Source organism: Patella vulgata, chromosome 2 (genome assembly GCF_932274485.2).
Source record: "Patella vulgata chromosome 2, xgPatVulg1.2, whole genome shotgun sequence".
Taxonomy (NCBI): domain Eukaryota; kingdom Metazoa; phylum Mollusca; class Gastropoda; family Patellidae; genus Patella; species Patella vulgata.
The window spans coordinates 39,278,306-39,298,679 of record NC_065880.2 but is presented as its reverse complement, the minus strand read 5'-3'; the positions used below and the strand labels follow the sequence as shown (position 1 = coordinate 39,298,679).

Genomic DNA, 20,374 nt, shown 5'->3' with positions numbered 1-20,374 from the left:
GAATTCATATGGGGATGAGTTTTTGAAATTAACTTTGGTACATTCTACTCTGTGTTTTTGAACCCAAAAAATTTGGGCAAAATGTTCGACTCTTTAAAGAAATAACTAATTCTTTTTTTACTCTACAGATTTACCAAACTTAACATTTCTAAAATGTCCATATTAAGAAAGACAGGTTGTCAGGCAATGAAACATACATCCACAGCAGCTAAAACGTCCGAGCGTTCAAGGAGGGTTGTTCAAGAAGGGTTGTCGCATATTTAATCTTTTGTGGGTAATGGGGGGGGGGGGCATTTACAAGACAATTTTATACAGATCAGATTATAATTTTCGTTCTTTGCAGTTTCACAAGGTGCTAAAAAGTAAAACAATGGCCATAACTCTAGAAGCGATTGACTGAAATTTCTGATATTCAATACACTTTTTCATTTTCCTAACACTATAAATTTCATACATATCGGATGATAACTTTTGTTGTTAGAACATTCACAAGGTTCAACAAAGTGAAATAAGGGCCATAACTCTAGATGTTATTAATGGAAATTGCTGAAATTAAATAAGCTTATTCATTTCACTAATTTAAATAATGCATATAAATTTCATACAGATCCGATGATAATTTTTGATGTAAGAGCATTCATTTCACTAATTCAAATAATGCATATAAATTTCATATAGATGGATGATAACTTTTGTAGTTAGAGCATTTACAAGGTTCAACAAAGTAAAACAAGGGTCATAACTCTAGATGGAATTAACAGAAATTGATGAAATTCCATAGGATTCTTCATTTAACTAATTTAAATAATGCATATAAATTTCATACAGATTGGATGATCACTTTTGTCGTTAAAGTGTTCAGAGGGTTCAACAAAATGAATTAAGGACCATAACTCTAGACGTAATGAACAGAAATTGCTGAATTTCAATAGGATTTCTCGTTTCACTAATATAAATAATGCATATACATTTCATACAGATCGGATGATAATTTTTGATGTTAGAGCATTCATTTCACTAATTCAAATAAAGCATATAAATTCATATAGACGGATGATAACTTTTGTAGCTAAAGCAAAGTAAAACCAGGGCCATAACTCTCGATGTAATTAACAGAAATTGATGAAATTCAATAGGCTTCTTCGTTTAACTAATTTAAATAATGCATATAAATTTCATACAGATCAAACGTAATTAACGGAAATTGCTGAAATTCAATAGGATTCTTCATTTCACTAATTTAAAGAATGCATATAATTTTCATACAGATCGGATGATAATTGTTGATGTTGGAGCATTCACAAGGTGCAATAAAGAGAAAAAAGGGCCATAACTCCAGAACAAACTAACAGGAATTATGAATTATAAATAGGCTTCTTCATCTGACTAATGTAAACGACATTCATCAGTTTCAAAACAATCAGTTGATAAATATAGTCTGTAGAGTGTTCACAAGAAATTGTGGATGACGGACCGACGGACGGGAACGATGGCAATATACAACCACATTTCCATGTGGGCGTATTTAAAGATAAAAGAACAATTTGCTAAACTGTTAACATTTGCCTTGATCTAAGCAACTAGTTGCTGTGTCTGTTTTCTGACTTGTGTCATTTTTGCAAGATGAGATACTATTACACTTTATACAATAAAATGCTTTCTGTCTCTAACAAAAACGTTTAGTATAAAAAGATAACTAATGAGACTAAAAGTAAAATAAGCAAATTCAACAGCCCTATACTCTGTAACTTTATAAATAAAACATGTGGATTTCATTAAATTTCAACAATTATAAAATAAAGGCAGCCTGAAACAATAACATTACATTTTGACATTTATATACTGTTGTCTGTAGATTCAATATGGATATCTCAGTTTTTGTGTAAACTACACTACCGGTAATTCTTAATACTGGTTTTAGAACAACTGTGGAACACTGGATTTCAACAGAAAAGGCAAAAGAAGGCGTAGCATAAGTATGTATATAAAAAATTGAAAATAATTTAAAAAATAAAATAATACTTAAATACAAGTTGACATATCATTCTTGAATGTGAGAATCTCAATAAAAGAATAGCATGAAAAATAAAAATTCATAAAAGTTTTTTGGAGAATAGGCCTACTTAAACATGCATTATGCAAGAGCTAATTCTACCTATTGCAGGTATTTTTTAGGCCTGAAATGTTATCTAAATTGTTAATGAGACATTACTTAACATATCAAGACCATAATCAACTCTCGATGCCATCGTAAGCCTGCGATGTTTAGTGAATTTGAATACGTTTCGGTTTGTTGTGCATGAAATAACTATACAAATGGATAATCAAGACTTTGTTCATTATCGTAACAACGGTAGTGATGACAATCGAGGCTAGTCTCAAATTGGATCACTAATATCTAGGTTTATCTATATTGTAACTATTATAGCGAGAAATGTCAGCTTTTTATCTAATCTTACCTAATGCCCCTTTAAGCTTAACTTGTGTTCCTTTCTCTTAAAATCTACATAAAGTTTGAAATACTTTATTAGTTAAAGTTCACCAAATCACTATAATAAAATAAGATATCTTCATCATAACAAAATACAGATAACAAATTGGTCCAACAAACAAAATGTCATTTTTGTATAATGGCCTCTATAATAATGATTTATTAAAAATTATACCAATTATATATAGATTTCAAATGGTACTTAATATAAACTTATGATATTCCTTGCTTAGATAAATAAAACCGCATAATAACATTGATTTGGGACTAGAAAAAATATCTTAAACTTTGGCAATACTGAAATGTGACAAAATAAAATGACTAGATGTATCGTAATATAACAATAATAAATATAAATCTCATGGCAAGAACAGATTTGTATATTCTAAAAAATAAAATGATGTTCATCAATACTTGTTAATGACAGGATAAAGATTGAACATGTATCGAGTAAAAATATTTGTTGTAATTATAGAATTCTTATTTTGACAGGTGTTTAGCATCACAGTACATCTATCAAACACCATCATAAAGTCATGCACTGCTTGAGTTGCCATTTTTATAGTATACCAACTTACATGCAAAGCCTTCAGAATATACCATATGGTCTTGCAGTTGGCCTAAACTGTTTATCCAGATGAGATTTGGTTGACCAGTTTAAATGAAATTAGTTCAAACATTATTAAACCTTTCTGCCATAAACCTTCAAAGCTCAAACTTTATAAAAACTAACATGAAATAAAGATCCAATTTTTAATTAGATTGGGTGTTCACTTAAGCCAAGCATTGGTTGGGGCGATTTTCGATTGTTGAATACCAAAAAAATTTGTTTCTAAATATGACCACAGGTCTTGCATTTAATTTGAGCTACCCTAGTCTGGTAAACCAACTTTTTTAGCAGTAAATGCAATACGTAACATTCCATTATTGATTTATTTTTATCACAAGGATGACTAGCTGTGTGTGGTTTATATAGGTAACAAAATTCAGGTGATGAAAGGCTAATAAGGCAAGACTTTGTTATAAAGATTAATATTTCTCACGACTGGGGTTATATTGGCCACGACTTTTCTTAATAAAACTTCTGTGTATATCCACTTCATCTTTAAAAGCCAAGAGACCCAGCTGGGCATGAGATGCCTCATTTAATGCTTTCGATCGTATACAGCTTCGATATTGTTCTGGAGTTAAATTAGGATCACAGTATTTTTCATGCCACAGATGAAATATACCCGGATCGGTTGCACGTACCACCATATAGTCACTACGTACAAATTTCTGATACAAAAATACATCTTCCCCACCCCACCCAGTTATATGCTCATCAAATCCTTTTATTTTGAGAAAATCGGAACGATACTGACAAGTCATACCATAGCCGAAGTCCCTCCAAAATCCAGTATCTTTAGATATAACTAATTGATCTTTTAAATGTGGAATGGTCATGTCTTGCAGAGCATATACAACATTAGGATTATATAAACTGAAAACAATAGGATAATAAACCCGTTTTGCCCTATCTGTATTTAAACGACATCGTTCGAGAAATTCAGCACTAAACACTATATCCACATCACACAAAAACAACAAAGCGTCTCCACTCTTCCAGTTTAGCGCGCCAATCTGTAAGCCTCTTCCTCGTGCAAATTTCTCATTTAGCGTCACTAATTTCATGTGTTTAAATTTATTTTGTTTAGCAATATGAGACATGATGTTCTTAACTTCTTGTAACCCCTCCATTCCAAAATATACCACGGTTAAATACACCCTTTTATCCTGTTTTATGCAGACAGTCACAAAACGTTCCATAAATAAACGAAATGTGTCCAATCGTCCAGACAGAGGTAGAATAATATTAATCCAGTCTTGATTGGTGTTGACTGGATTCTTCTTAACTATCATTGGTGGTCCAAATGGCCGCATAAGTGTAACTTTTCTATATGCATTATTTCCATTTATATCTATATCTCTAAAATAAAGTTCGTAATGGGAACCTGTAGTAGGTTCAATTCTATAAATACCCTCTAAGAAATCTTCATAGGAAAACATTTTGGCTTTTGCTGAACGGTTCACATTGAGTTTTTCAGTGGCATGTGTTATAATTTCCAATAAATCTTTTTTCTTGTAGCCAATTGGTTTTTCTATGACACGTTTTCCAAGTCCTGGATCAACTAAATAAACACGATTTAATGTAAAGCGATTGAAAGCCACTACATCATATTCTGTTTTTAATGAGACACCTTGAAGAATTTCGGCAGATTGCAACTGTTCGTTGAAAAATTGTGAAAAATCAGAAAGATTTTTTGGCATGACATGATATGTTTGAATTTCTACTTCTTTGACTCTAGCTTCAGATTCAATGTGATGACTTACATTCATGTAGCGGATATGAGCCTGTTTTAAACGTGCTTCCAGATTATCAATTTGTGACTGTAGACCTTTAATCGTTTTAAGATGCTGTACCTCCTTCTCTTGAAGAACGTCTCGTACATGACGTTTGAGATCTTTATGATCATGGGAAGATGTTGGTAGACCGTGTGTTGATTGGGCTAGATGTCCGTCCATATATAGACCACAGCGGGCTATAAACATCATGGTCATCACAGACAGGCTGAATAATAAGAGAAGGATACGAGGCATCGTTTTCATCTTTTAATCTCTTGAACCAAGACATCACTTCAAAGTTTTTCTTTATAATACTCTGAAAATACAGATCATTAAGAAATAATAATTATCATAAATAATGTAATTTGTGCATATATCCAATCATAGGAAAGTGAGTCAATTATTTAGATGTGCGAAAAAAAAAAACACATCCACAAGTGCACAAAATAATAATTATTATGTAATTTGTGCATATATCCAATCATAGGAAAGTGAGTCCAATTATCTAGATGTGCGAAAAAAAACCCACATCCACAAGTGCACAAAATAGCCAATTAACAACTGTAATTTGTACAAGAGTAGGTGTGAATCTCTCCTCTCTTGCATCCTAACCATATTTGGACACCAGTAAATAAGAGGAACCTATTAGTCTCAACATGGTAATTGTCATCAATACATTAAATTGCATTCACTAAAATATGTATGGAATATCTTTGAATATTTTTGATTTTGGCTTTCATAATTGACTTATTTGAATACAGGCTATTGACAATAGTATAAATCTAAAAATAATCCAATCAATAACTGAAAAGAAACAATGGGCAATAAAAATGACTTATCAATTATTTTCTCCAACTAGACAAAGGCATAAACAGAAAACCCAAACAATTCTACTGGTATTATCTTTCTGTCCAGGATATGTTTAGATAAGGCTGTGCTGATTGATTAGATTTTATCTGAGAACAGGTATAAAATACTTGTAAGTTTTGCTCTTCGCAATTTTGTGTACATCCCACCCACCGTTATCAAGGAGAAATTGGCTTTCTTCCTTGATAAGACACGCTGAAAATCAACCATCTGTGGGTCAGAGGAGTGCAAATGATGGAAGATTTGCCTGAAATCCACTGAATGGTGCTATAAAGTTTATCAAGAATGTTAAGATGAAATATATGTCCGATAAAAAAAATTCCTTCCGATAATATTTCATTGATATAAACTGGTGACTTGAATTTAACTACACTAATTAAAATAACCTATATAGTAAATTAGTTTTAACATATGGTCTTTGTATCTGTGTAAAACAGACCATCAGATGAACTTTGATACTAATTAGATAGAAAACCAAAGTGCAAGCGGTAACAAACATTAGACAACAGGGGATAAGTAATACAATATACTCAGTAGAAACTCCTACTAGAAATACTGCTTAGTAATAATCAGTAATTGTATTCCATAGAATACTGTCCTATCATGGACCTTATATACATTATAAGGTCCATGGTACTATGTATATATTTTCAACATATACAGAGAAATAATCTTTAAGTGGCATTTAGTAACTGGATAGAGCAATAAACTATAACACATACTTATGCAAAAACAGCTACTTATTAATTTGGGCGACATTTCGAAGAGTATATTCTCTCAACGTTATTAAGCTATATGGAGAAAGATCTGCAATATTTGGATTATCAAAGCAATCAATTAAGCTTTCAGGCAGATATCTGCCTTTATTGTCCTGACATTCATCTTGATACTTTATTAAATCAGTACACATCCATAGAAAATATATTTTGAGGATTTTTATCAAAAAGTTACCAAGGCATGAAACATATGTCACATTACCTTAACTTTCTGAAGATCTAGTGTATTTGAGTCAAATTTGTACGAAAAACTAACATAAGTTAATTATTGCAAAACAAGGCTGCCTCCCACCCCCACCCCCACTATGACCTTCCACATGGTTCTACCAATATGGTCTAGCTATTATTTTGGAAGTATGTCAACAACACAATCTTTTATAAAAACATAAATATATAAAATTCTTTACAAATAAATCAAACTCTACTGTACCTTGAATAAACCATGTTACACAATGTAGCGTCAAAATACGTATTATACGGTAAGTATATATACAAATTATACCTTTATATGAAAAGAATGCTGTATTCCACATCAAAATAATAATGTTTCTACTTATCATTAATGAATAAATGTTGATAAATTACCTTTAGTCCAGTACTTGAGTGTGAAAGTTTTTCAAAGCCATAACTAAAGCATCTGCAGTCACTATAGCGAGAGCAGATGTAAAAATGTGGTAGCACGCCTTAGGACCAGGTTAACTTATGTCCATTAAGTTCACCTAGTATTGTTTTCACAGATGTGTCTGCTTAAAGTTCCAGTATCACCATCTTCTTATCTATATAAGTTAGATAAATAAACTGTGATTGGTATAGCAGACGGCCAACCGATAAATAAACAAAATAAACAGGTAAACAAATACACTACACTCTCAAGGCTGCAGTGTTGCATAATCATTGATTACCAACAAAACACTTCATACACTATGCATTAATTGTGTTGTCACTTACACAGCTCGCCCTTTCCTAACAAACGACACAAGATAAGATAATCAATTTTGAAACCGAAAACTTGGAACAGTATTCAACTACATGTGTTAATATTAATTCCTCTATTTTGGAAAGTTACCAATACTTCTTAAAGTGATTTATTAATGTTAGAAACTGTGACTGTAAAAGGTTTGATGGTAAAAGCCAACTGTTTTTATTGTGTATCCATCTGTATGTTTATGCACCATTTTAACAAGATCTTGTAAACGGCTCTATCAGAATTAACCAGCGGTTGCCAGACAAGGCAAGATACGCCAACATTTTGCAAGAGATGGATAGGGAACTAGCTAAAAACAAAAGCAATTTTTCGTACAATCAGGGGTCATAATCCAGAAAGTTAAGGTCTGAAGTGCGCAAATATGGAAATGGACTGAGATCTTTGGGACATAAACATATATTTTAAGTTTCATCAAAGTCGAATAAAAATTGTGATCTCTAGGGTCCACAACCTTCGTATTACATACTTTTACATAATTTGTCATGCAGTTTCATTTCGATTTTCCCAAAATTCAAATTCAACCTTCATTATGAAGGAATAGTGAAATATTAAAACGGTTTTTAAAATCGGATAAAAAAAACTGTTACCTCTAGAGAACCCACAAGCTAAAAACAAGATTTTTCGCACAATCAGCGGCCATAATCCAGGAAGTTACGGTGTGATATGTGCAAACAGCGAAAGGAACCAAGATATTTGGGACATAAACATATATTTTAAGTTTCATCAAAATCTGATAACAACTGTGACTTCTAGAAGGTCCACAATCTTGGAAAGACATACTTTTACACTGTTTGCTTACAAGGAACTGCCATTTTGTCAAGCAGTTTTGGTTTGATTTTCACGAAATTGGAACTCAACCGTCATTAGGGTGTAACGATGATCTTTTTAAACTTTTTTTAAAATTAAAATATATTCACACGTTTTTTTAAATCAGATGAAAATTGTGACTTATAGGGTGTCCACAAGCTAAGAACGTGATTTTTCGAACAATCAGGGCAAAAATCCATTAAGTTATGGTCCGATACATGCCAATATCTTAAAGAACCAAGATCTTTGGTGGATGGACCTATATTTCAAGTTTAGTCAAAATCGGATAAAAATTGTGATCTGTAGAGTGTCCACAATCAAATGTGGATTGACACACGGACAGGGGCGACGACAATATACGTCCACATGAAAAAAAACCCTATTTCAGGATTAAATCAAAATTACAGTTTATAACTGAAAAGTGTTATACAGGGTTAGTGGTCACTTCATTCAACCAAGAAATTTTAAGACTAACATAAATTTTGAAGCCTTAATTTTTCTTACAAAGTCTCTCTAGTTGCCAATATAAGGAAAACTGAATATGAAGAGAACTCACAAGGTTAGGTATTATGGCTACACTACCCTTTTGGAAGTACAATCGACGATAGTAATTGGCCATATTGAAAATATAATCTGCGGGCAATGCTTGGAACCACTCCGTCACAAAAACTCCTAAAAACTGTCTGTAAACTCCTAAAATTACACTATGCAGATATTAGACACAACAGGTCAAAGCCGGTCGCACTACACTTCAACTTAGATAGACATACAAGTATAAATGTTATGATTAAAATTATAGAGCTTTTTAAGACTGACCCAGATAACTGCAAAAACGATGCCATAAGGAAAGCCAATGAATTCAAATGGATTCACACTTTAAGAACATTCGCATCGGATGGCATTAACGATAAGATGTAGTCCCGAGGGGTCCCCCACTTTATTGCTTACTTCTAAAATTATGGTTGATTGTTCTAAAATGTCAAATGCATAAGAAGAATTCATTTAAATATATCAACAACCCACTATGTATTACAAAAATATAATGCCATAATTTCAAATTGTCCATAATTCAGAGAAATGATACAATTTACAATAGATTGATGTTATTTTCATAGAGTTCTAATCTAAATTGGTAAATACACTTACTATAATGAACACCTGGTTCTGATAACTTTGAACATAACCTAAAACTGTTATATTCTATTGAGTAACATGATATGCATCTACAGACTTTTTTTTCTCTAATGATCTAGGTGAGATGTCATGTTCTGATGATGAGGATACCAGATTGGCATATCATTATCTTCCTTACAGACCTTCAGACAATACAAAGCAGACATATCTATATGTTTAATTATTTGATATACACCGACATCGAAGCAGTCCATAATGGGTGTCAAACTGTGAATCTTAAGGTAAATAAAAGGTAAAATCTCTTCAACTAAATCTTAAGTTGATTAAATAGTTTCAATGGCATTTAGTAATTGAACTGGAATATATCGGTCACAGTTGAAACGTTGCTCAGTAATAAGCAATAATTGTCTTCTATAGAATTGTGACCTGTATCATGGACCTTATAATACATTAAGGTCCATGCCTGTATAAAGTTGATTAGCTAGAAAGTTCACAAGTTTCTACAAATGAGCAAGGGCAATAACTCTAGAGGTAATTAAAGAACTTGTTGGAGTCAGACATGTTTTTCTAATTTCACTAATCTGAATGTAATTAATGGAAATTATTGAAATTCAATAGGATTCTGCATTTCACAGTACTGTATATAAATTTCATGTTAATAACTTTGGTTTCCAGAGCATTCTCAAGATTTCACAAAGTGATTAAGGACAGTAACTTTGAAAGTTCAAAAGTTCCTTTGTCTCAGTAATGTAAAAAACATATATAAATTTATAAAAAGTTTGCATGATAAATGCAATTTGTAGAGTTTTCACAAGAAATTGTGGATGGATGGACAGGAGCAGTGGCAATATATGCACCACATTTGATGGATAAATTATAACACATACTTATGGAAGAACAATTATGTGATTTATTTAGGCGACGTTTCGAAGAGTATTCTCTCAATGTTTTCAAGCAAGTACAGTAACAAATGTGTAGGGCAATTATATATATAGACAAGCAATAACAACAAATCAGAAACCATGCACGACAACAACCAGATCAAAAGTAAGGTGCATATAAAGGGTTAGTGAGGCCACTGATGGATTATAAGAAGAAGCAAGAAAAGATTCAAAACTTGAGGGGGTAGGATGGCCTAGTGGTCTAGAGTGCCATGCCTTGAGCTCTAGCTGGCTGGTCACCTCTGACTTGCGGTTGTGGTTTCGATCCCTGGTGTGAGCGTACGTGTCTTCTCCACCTCGTGGGTTTACTCAAACAGGAAAGACCCCTGCCCGTGCGCTAAGATAATAAAAATGAAAATAAGACTTGTCTGCGATATCACCTTCGGTGGAAGCGGACCTTAAAATACTAAGAACAACAACATTTAAAACTTTATAACTATGATACAGTATACAAGTACGAACAGTTATACATACTCCATCCATTAGTAGATATTATTTTTGTCCAACTAAAGTAAATATTTGGGTTATCTTTGTTTCTCCTTTGATCTGGCTGGGACAAACTGATGAAAATACCAAAGATATTACAGATAATCTGTACTCTTGTACATTTATTTAAGAAGTTATTTGCCGAAACAGATCAAAGTCTAAAACAATTCATTGCTCGCCCTCTCCTCTTCTATCTGATATTTTATCTTTTAATCTTTTTGTGTGTAAACTATAATAGTTCTTGATATGAAAACTATATATCCTTACTGTATACCAGTTCTAGAATATCATATATCATATAGAAAGATTCAAGGCAAACCTAATGAATCATGTGGACTAAACACTATTTCCATATGAAAGGTTTCAAATTGAACCACATCTAACTACCGTACCACTATATGTTTCAAAAATGACTAACCATCTGATTTTAATGAGATTAAAACCGTGGTTCTTTACCAGGGTACCTAAGGAAGCATCAAAGCAGGGGGTACGAGATATAGTGTCAAATTCAATACTGTATAGATTAGTAATATGTCTGATAGTCAGTGTACTGTGTAAGTACGGTTGTACTTGAAAGACTTTTTATGTATAGAGTATTTGCATGTATTCAATGCACTGTATAAATAAACTTACATTGTATTATATAGCAATTATCATAATTAGGGTTTCACACTGCGTTTTACTGGGAAAGTGGGTTTGACTTAAATTTTAAAGCTATCTCTAACGTTCTGCGACAATGCGAAATGTCCGAAATCACAGAAATTGTTAATTTTGCCGTAATATTATCAATAATTGTCTGATTGGCCCCCATTGGCGAATTCAGTTTTTCAGTCCTGGATTAATTATTTATTGTTCGATTTGTATAAAACAAAATTCATATGCTCTGTGGTCCAAAATGTCATTTTTTTTGTTACCAGTAATGTTGCCTTTCGGCAACAGAAGTGACGTAAATTTAGCAAAAACTACAATTTTGACAGTTTGGTACCACTTTTTGAAAGCAAATATTATTTTTTTTCAAATCTGGTATGACTGAAAGGGTGTGCCCTGTAAAGGCTCAGAAAACATTGGGCTCAGTTTTTTTAATTTTTATTTTGTTTTCGGATCATTTCAATTTAAAGGTGAAAAAATGAGCTATTCACAACCCATTCATGCTTTTCATATTTTAAAATATTTCTTCGCAACTTTCATAAACTTGTAGCAATCATCCATACGAAGAGAATGTATGTGAAAATTAGTTTGTAATATGAGCAGTTGCCGAGAAATGGGCAAAATTTGCACGAGTCACTTTTTACGCTAGTTTACATGTAATAGAGTAAATTATTATTGGATTTTCATAAAAGTGACACCATTTGATGCGTAATGTCAATTTTAACTAGATCAAACCAATTTAACATTTTTAATGTCACCGGAAATGACGTAATTTGGGCAAAAACTTTACTTTATAGCCTTCAAAACCAATAATTTATTCAAATGAGTTGTATTTGTTATTTTTTCTCAATTTTGATATTTGATTCTAATCAACTAAAAGAATGAACCATACGATCATATAGATATCACAAAATGGTTTATAACTTGTTCAGTTGCAGAGAAATAGACGATTTTCTACTAGTAACCTTTCAAGGTTTTTGGTCTATAAAAGTGTCAAGTATTATTCGATTTTTATAAAATTTTCACCATGTGATGCCATATGACATTTCTGATTTCATAAATCTAATTTTACATTTTCATGCTCACCGGAAGTAATGTCATTTTGGCAAAAAAAACGTATTTTCAGCCTTCAAAACAAATATTTTTTTTAAGAGTTATATTTAGCATTCGATTAACATTATGATATTTTATTCCAATGGACATATAACTTGAATCAATATGATCATATAGATGTTCACAAATTGCTTCTAGCATCTTCCCTTGTCGAGAAATAACCACTTTTGTCAGGATCCTTTTTTTAAGATTTTTTGCCTTATTAATTTCAGTTTATTGGTTCTAGGTTACTTATCTATTTCACGATATGTATAATACAAAGTTCATATGTTTCATGGTGCAAATTGGTAACTTATTTGATACTGATAATGTTTTCTGTCGCCACCGGAAGTAACGTAATTTTGCGAAAAGTTACAATTTGGACTGGGATCACTTTTTAACATATGTAACACATGGCAACAAATGTATATATGGAATTGATGTCCCTGGATTTGGATGATTCTCTGTCTATTTTGTAACACATGTGTAATGCTTATGTGGAAACATGTTAAACGGTTTCATTGTTAATTTGTTACCGGAAGTGATATAACCCTAACCCTAATCCTTTACTTCACTTTGTCGTATTAGCTGGAACACTCAGCGCTATACAAATTGATTATCATTATTATTAAATGTTAGAACAAATAATGTGGGAAGTCTTCTCTTTGAAGAAAACGTATTGCTAAATGCCACTCCTATTGTATGGTGTTTGTGAAGCTTGTAATGTATTACCGACTTCAAATCATTTCTAAAAACAATATTTTTTTTTAATTACGACGGTCCAATAGGCTTAGATAACTTTAACCATGTTTATATAATATGCAGATTTCGTTCTAAGTATAAGATGTTTAACACATAAGTACAAGTAAGTAAGTAGTCTTATCATCAAATATTGCGATCATACGACGTGGTATATTGCCGATAGTTCATCAAACTGCTTCTACTTTGATATATTAACCAGTTTTCGATTCTACGGGGTCATTGGATAAATTACCCCGATTAAACTCTATATATATTAATGGAAAGAATAAAACATAAAAACTTGTGAGAAAATCATACAACTGAGCACATGATAAATTGAAGATTTGGAAATTTTTTCTCACAATCTATTCTCTATCTTTTTGGTAAGTTTATTTTGAGGTTTAAATAAATATTCGCCGATTCGACATTATCATCGATTAACTATTTCAATAATTCATAGGCGTTGGAATCGTGGTTGGGCAGGGGGCTTGGGCGCTACTCAAAGTGTGAGCCCATATGCGATATTATTTAATGATTGATTCATTCTGAAATTTCGGGTGACAAACACACCCAACTTAAACTGCCCCCCCCCCTTACGCCTATGCTGTTATTCATATTCAATCAATAGGAAATTTTCCATAATGGCTGAATAAATGCTACGTGTGCAAAACAACTGTTTTATTATTGGTTAGAAATGTATTGTTTTCTAGACATCTGTCATACAATAACACCCTGGATGATGAAAGAAATGTTGTAGTTTGCTTGTTTCTCATGTTTTTAAAACATCTTGTGTATTGTTTGATTCTCTAGAAATATGTTCAAATAAACAAAATCAATTTCAAGCCATGTAAAATTTATTATTAAATGAATCCACGTCAAATGTTTCTACCAAGATAAAAGTTTGAATATTTTTGATGTGTCATATTTTAAACTATTTTTGAAGAATTCAAATGTTCAAATAAACAAAATCAATTTCAAGCCATGTAAAATTTATTATTAAATGAATCCACGTCAAATGTTTCTACCAAGATAAAAGTTTGAATATTTTTGATGTGTCATATTTTAAACTATTTTCGAAGAATTCAAATTTTCACCAATTCTAGATAACCAGCGGCTGCCAGGCAGGATACGCCCACATTTTCGAGAGATGGATAGAGAACAAGCTAAAAAGAAAGTGATTTTCCCTACAATCAAGGGCCATAATTCACGAAATTACAATTCGATATGCGCAAATATCGAAAGGAACCAAGATCTTTGGGTTATAAACTTATATTTCAAGTTTCAACAAAATCAGATTAAAATTGTGACCTCTACAGGGTCCAAAACCTTGATATACCATATTTTTACGCTATTTGAGAACGAACGGCGGCCATTTTGTCTGTCAGTTTTGGGCCGATTTTTGTGAAATTCGAACTTAGCCTTCCTTAGGGTGTAACGGTGATATAATAATACGTTTTTTTTAATCGGATAAAAATTATGACCTCTATAGGGTCCACAAGCTAAAAACGTGATTTTTCATACAATCAGGGGCCATAATTCAGGAAGTTACGGTCCGATATGCATGAATATCGAAAGGAACCAAGATCTTTGGGTTATAAACTTACATTTCAAGTTTCAACAAAATCGGATAACCAGCGGCTGCCAGGCAGGATACGCCCACATTTTCGAGAGATGGATAGAGAACAAGCTAACAAGCAAGTGATTTTTCCTACTATCAAGGGCCATAGTTCAGGAAATTACAATTCAATATGCGCGAATATCGAAAGGAACTGAGATCTTTGTGTTATAAACTTACATTTCAAGTTTCAACAAAATCGGATAAAAATTGTGAACTCTATTGGGTCCACAACCTTGATATACCATATTTTTACGCTATTTGAGAACGAACGGCGGCCATTTTGTCTGTCAATTTTGGGTTGATTTTCATGAAATTTGAATTCAGTCATCCTTAGGGTGTAACGGTTATATAATAATACGTTTTTTTTAAATCGTATAAAAATTATGACCTCCATAGGGTCCACAAGCTAAAAACGTGATTTTTCGTACAATCAGGGGCCATAATTCAGGAAGTTACAGTCCGATATGCGCGAATATAGAAAGGAACCGAGATCTTTGGGTTATAAACTTACATTTCAAGTTTCAACAAAATCGGATAAAAATTGTGACCTATATAGGGTCCACAAACCTTGATATACCATATTTTTACGCTATTTGAGAACGAACGGCGGCCATTTTGTCTGTCAATTTTGATCTGTTTTTCACGAAATTCAAACTCAGTCGTCCTTAGGGTGTAACAGTGATATAATATTACGTTTTTTTAAATCGGACAAAAATTATGACCTCTATAGGATCCACAAGCTAAAAACGCGATTTTTCATACAATCAGGGGCCATAATTCAGGAAGTTACGGTCCGATATGCACAAATATCGAAAGGAACCGAGATATTTAGGTTATAAACCTACATTTCAAGTTTCAACAAAATCGGATAAAAATTGTGACCTCTATAGGGTCCACAAGCTAAAAACGTGATTTTTCGTACAAACAGGGGCCATAATCCATGAAGTTTCGATCCGATACATGCCAATATTGAAAGCACAATTATCTTTGGATTTTAACAATAATCTTTGGATTTAACAATAATCTTTGGATTTTAACAATAATCTTTAATAATCTTTGGATTTTAACAAAAATCTTTGGAGTTTAACAATAATCTTTGGATTTTAACTTTTGATACATTTTGGCATAACCAGAGACAGGGCACATAGCTACGCCACTTTTTATTTTTTATTTTTGGCAAATCTTCGCAGATATTATGTGTAAAATTTAGAAAATTCAAATTTTTACAAAAAACCTTTTTTATTTTACAAAAAACCTCTTTATGAATATGTTTTGGTCGTGTTTTACACAGAATTAAAGAGTCATCTGACTTTTTTTGTCTCAGTAATTTTCCTTGGCTGCCATTGGCTAATTTAGTTTTTCAGTCCTAGATTAATTATTTATTGTTCGATTTGTATAAAACAAAGTTCATATGCTCTGTTGTCTCTATTGTAATTTTTTTTTGTTACCGATAGAGTTATCTGTCGGCACCGGAAGTGGCGTAATTTTACAGTTAGGTACCACTTTTTGAAAGCAAATATTATTTTTTTTAAAACTGATATAACTAAAAGAGTGTGCCCTTTAAAGGTGCAAAAAAGTGTGAGTTCGTTTTTTTAAATTTCGATTTCATTTTCAAGTATTAATATTTTAACTTTTGGTTTAAATTCACATATTAATAAAATTTATACGGTCATATTGATATCATAAAATTGTTTCTAACTGGTTCGGTTGCGGAGAAATAGACAGTTTTCTACAAGTCACTTTTGAAGGTTTTTGGTCTATAAAAGTGTCAATTATTATTTGATTTCATAAATTTTTCACAATGTGATGCCTAATGTCATAGACGATGTTATAAAACTAATTTAACATTTTGGCAAAAACTGTATTTTTAGCCTTCAAAACATATTTTATTCAAATGAGTCTGATTTGTAATGTTTTTAAAATTATAATATTTAATTCCAATCAACAAATAGAATGAACCCATACGATCATACAGATACCACAAAATGGTTTCTAACTTTTACAGTTGCAGAGATATAGACGATTTTCTACACGTCACTTTTCAAGGTTTTTGGTCTATAAAAGTGGCAATTATTATTCGATTTACATAAAATCTTCACCATGTGATGATGCCATTTCTGATTTCATAAAACTAATTTAACATTTTCATTATCCTCGGAAGCAATGTCATTTTTGCAAAAACAGTATTTTTAGTCCCCAAAACAAACATTTTTTTGAAGTGAGTTATGTTTATTATTCGTTTAACATTATGATATTTGACTCCAATGGACATATAGATTGAATCAATTAGATCATATAGATGTCTAAAAATAGCTTGTCAAGAAATAACAATTTTGTTAGGATCATTTTTTAAGATTAGAAAGTCCGCTAACTTAGCGGTAAGTTAGTAACAAATTTTGTCAGGATCACTTTTTGGACATATGTAACACATGGTAGCAAATGTATGAATGAAATTGATATTGCTGGGTTTGATTGATTCTGCGTCCATTTTATAACATGTCTGCAATGTTTATGTGGAAATCTGTTTATCGGTTCCATTGGTACTGGAAGTGATATGAGTTCAAGGGTAACGTGGCACCAGTGAAACCCGTCATTACTGCTTCGCAGTTCTAGTTTCATTTATTTTCGTAAGTCATTTTAGACATGGGTACAGGGAAATATTATGAAAGCTCAAGGGGCACTAGCACATCAAAAGGTTAACCACTGGATTAGAGTAAAGTTTGAGATAACAATGTGAATGACCGGGAGTCTAAAGAGAGGGTGTTTTAGTGTATTGTGGTAGAAGGCGGCTCCAGTAGGTGTCCCCAGAAATCAAAGACATTAAAATGTAATTATTTTTTTTTTAAGATGCCTTCCCTCGTACAAACTGGGTGATATATATTTGACTAAAAACATATTCAAACTAATTAAATCCCTCTCAAAACATTGTATTCACTAGGAAATACTCCAAGATGTTTGTCATGTACCTTGATTGAGGGAGGGTCCATTTTCAGAATTTATTTGTCATTACTTACCATATTGAAGCTTAAGTAAATTCTTCGATTATCTTCTGACAACTTCTTGCAGAGTCTGTTGTACGCCTTATCCCCTTAATGTTCCTCAAACCGCCGAACCATTCGATCAAGAATTAACAACCGCTCCCTAAGTCAAGCTGGCACACAATAAGCCAGTTAGTGATACACTGATATTTTTGCCCAGTGCTTGCTTGCCTAATGGATATTTTTCATGGAATCTGGTATTTTTCTAGTAAGATTGGGCATCTCTATCTATTTTCCATTTATACAAAATTTGCCATACTTTTATTGGAAATAACTACTGTATAAATACTTTTGTGAGAATGTATCTTTAAAGTAAACAGGAAAATTATATGGTATTATTATCATGTCTGTTTCTTTTTGATTGACCACAGAGGCTTTTACATTACAATTGGGTGTATAAAATTCTTTTATGACAGTGTGGGTGTGAGTAATAATCTTTGAAGATTTCAATCCAAATAATTCTTCATAACTTTATGTTATTATCTAGTGAAATTTGTTACACCCACATACATGTATATGTGTAGATATGTCGACAATAAATTCACTGAATAGAGATTTTTGTAACAGAATACAATGTTAAAATATCCAAAACAGACCTACTATTTCCGATCTATTGAGTGCAGTTCTAGAGGAAATTACTTCAAGACAATGTAATATAACAATGGTTTTAAAATCCAATCCAAACAGTCTGAAATAATTTGTCAAAACCCACAAGTATTTAACTGTCCCCATGTACAAGAAAAGAAGTCATACCATGTGTTCTGAAGCAGACCTCAACCTCACCTAAACATGATTTATGCACAAATATAAAACATAGGAGTACAACCATCCACCCTGCTCAGATCTGTTCTAAATGAAATGCAAACTGCATACCTTGCAGGTTGAACCAATCTTCAAATAAAATATAGGAATAGTGATCATTTGCTGTCCTTGTATTTTCTTACAGCAAGGTATGTAATATAAGTGAGTTGAACATGAACAAAAGATTAAAAATACTATGTCAGCTCTTGGCATTAGGCTATATTTTAATTTAAAAAGATAGACTACAAAGCCATCACAAAACATACACAGAGCCATCTGTGCAGTCCACAAGCCTCACACATTTATTCTTTTGTAGGTAAAAAGTTATCCAAAGTAATAACCCATTAAGTAATTATCAGAAATAATTCAAATTTGATTGGTTTCTAGTTTTCCTTAGTAATAACATTTACTACCGGTATACATAATATGTACCAGTATCAGATGATAACAAACTGTTTGAATTGTAGGAAATCCTTGATAATCAATAAGATTCTTCTCATGAACATTTCAAATTCATTGGATAATAGCTTTAGCCACAGGATTTTTTTAAAAATGAACGAGAGCAATAACTCCAAAACTAATTATCCGTTTCTTTGTCTAATGAACTTTAACACTGCAAATATATAAATTTCAAATAGTTATCGGAAATGGGCTTCTTTGTCTCATGTAATTACATTGTGTATAAATATTAAGTCAATCAGATGATAACTATAGCCTCTGGAGTGTCTTGAAACTATTGTGGATGCCACTTTGAACTGTCAATTTCTCTATATTTACCTAGACAATAAGGCCTATATTTATTGCTTCTGCTGAAGTAAAGACAGATTCATGTGATGCAGCACCATTAATCCCAAGGAGAATCTGCCCCTCTCTTGTTCTTCTTAAGAATAACTGTACACAACCTTAACTCATACTAAGCAAAGTACCATAATTCCTGGAAGTTCCTTCTTTATTCATCAAAACATTACGACCTACAGTGCCCATTTTAAACTTCCATAAGAAGACCAAATGGTTTAAATACAGAATTATATATCAATCCTACGAATAATCCAACAAAAATCTCATCTGACTTTGCTTATCATTTATTTTGTGCTCATTGATAAGGTTGTGATGGCTTTTATCACACAAACCCAATTAGTCGATTCAATTATACTCATTATTTCTAATTGCTATTTCCGGACACAAAGTTTGTATTTAAGTGTTTGTATTTTAACTGTGACTATCATAATGTGCTGTCAGAGAGAAATTATTTAATCCAATGTAGATCTACCACAAATCACACATTTGCACCGACATAAATCTAAGAGTAAAGTACTCTCTTAAAATGATAATAACACGTAGCATATATTATTTGATAATTTCACGAACTGAGTCAAATGATTAAGTACAGATGATAAATCAAGGTAAAATATCTGTACATATACAACCAATTACAACAAAACAGTAAATCACACCAACAAATTATTTCTACTCAATTAAAAGACTGAATCTCTTCATCTTTCTCTAAAAACAGAATATTTTTGTCTTATGGTTGTCATAAAATAAAATGAAATGGGGTTTAACA

General features: G+C 32.1%; 1 protein-coding gene across 2 annotated transcripts in view; it reads right to left on the bottom strand.

Moving 5' to 3' along the window:
- Nucleotides 1-255: 255 nt before the first annotated feature.
- LOC126810810 (chondroitin sulfate N-acetylgalactosaminyltransferase 1) overlaps nt 256-20,374 on the bottom strand; it is a 32,850-nt gene continuing 12,731 nt past the window's right edge. Inside the window, exons 1-2 of one of the 2 annotated variants that reach the window (XM_050536094.1) lie at nt 7,105-7,289; nt 256-5,192 (exon numbers count right to left, since the gene is read on the bottom strand). In XM_050536094.1, the coding sequence (XP_050392051.1) occupies nt 3,521-5,140 (1,620 nt within the window). In that variant the 5' untranslated portion in view covers nt 5,141-5,192; nt 7,105-7,289 and the 3' untranslated portion in view covers nt 256-3,520. Of the gene's footprint in view, nt 5,193-7,104; nt 7,290-20,374 lie in introns of those variants that run through there. The other variant, XM_050536093.1, reaches the window with a different exon arrangement.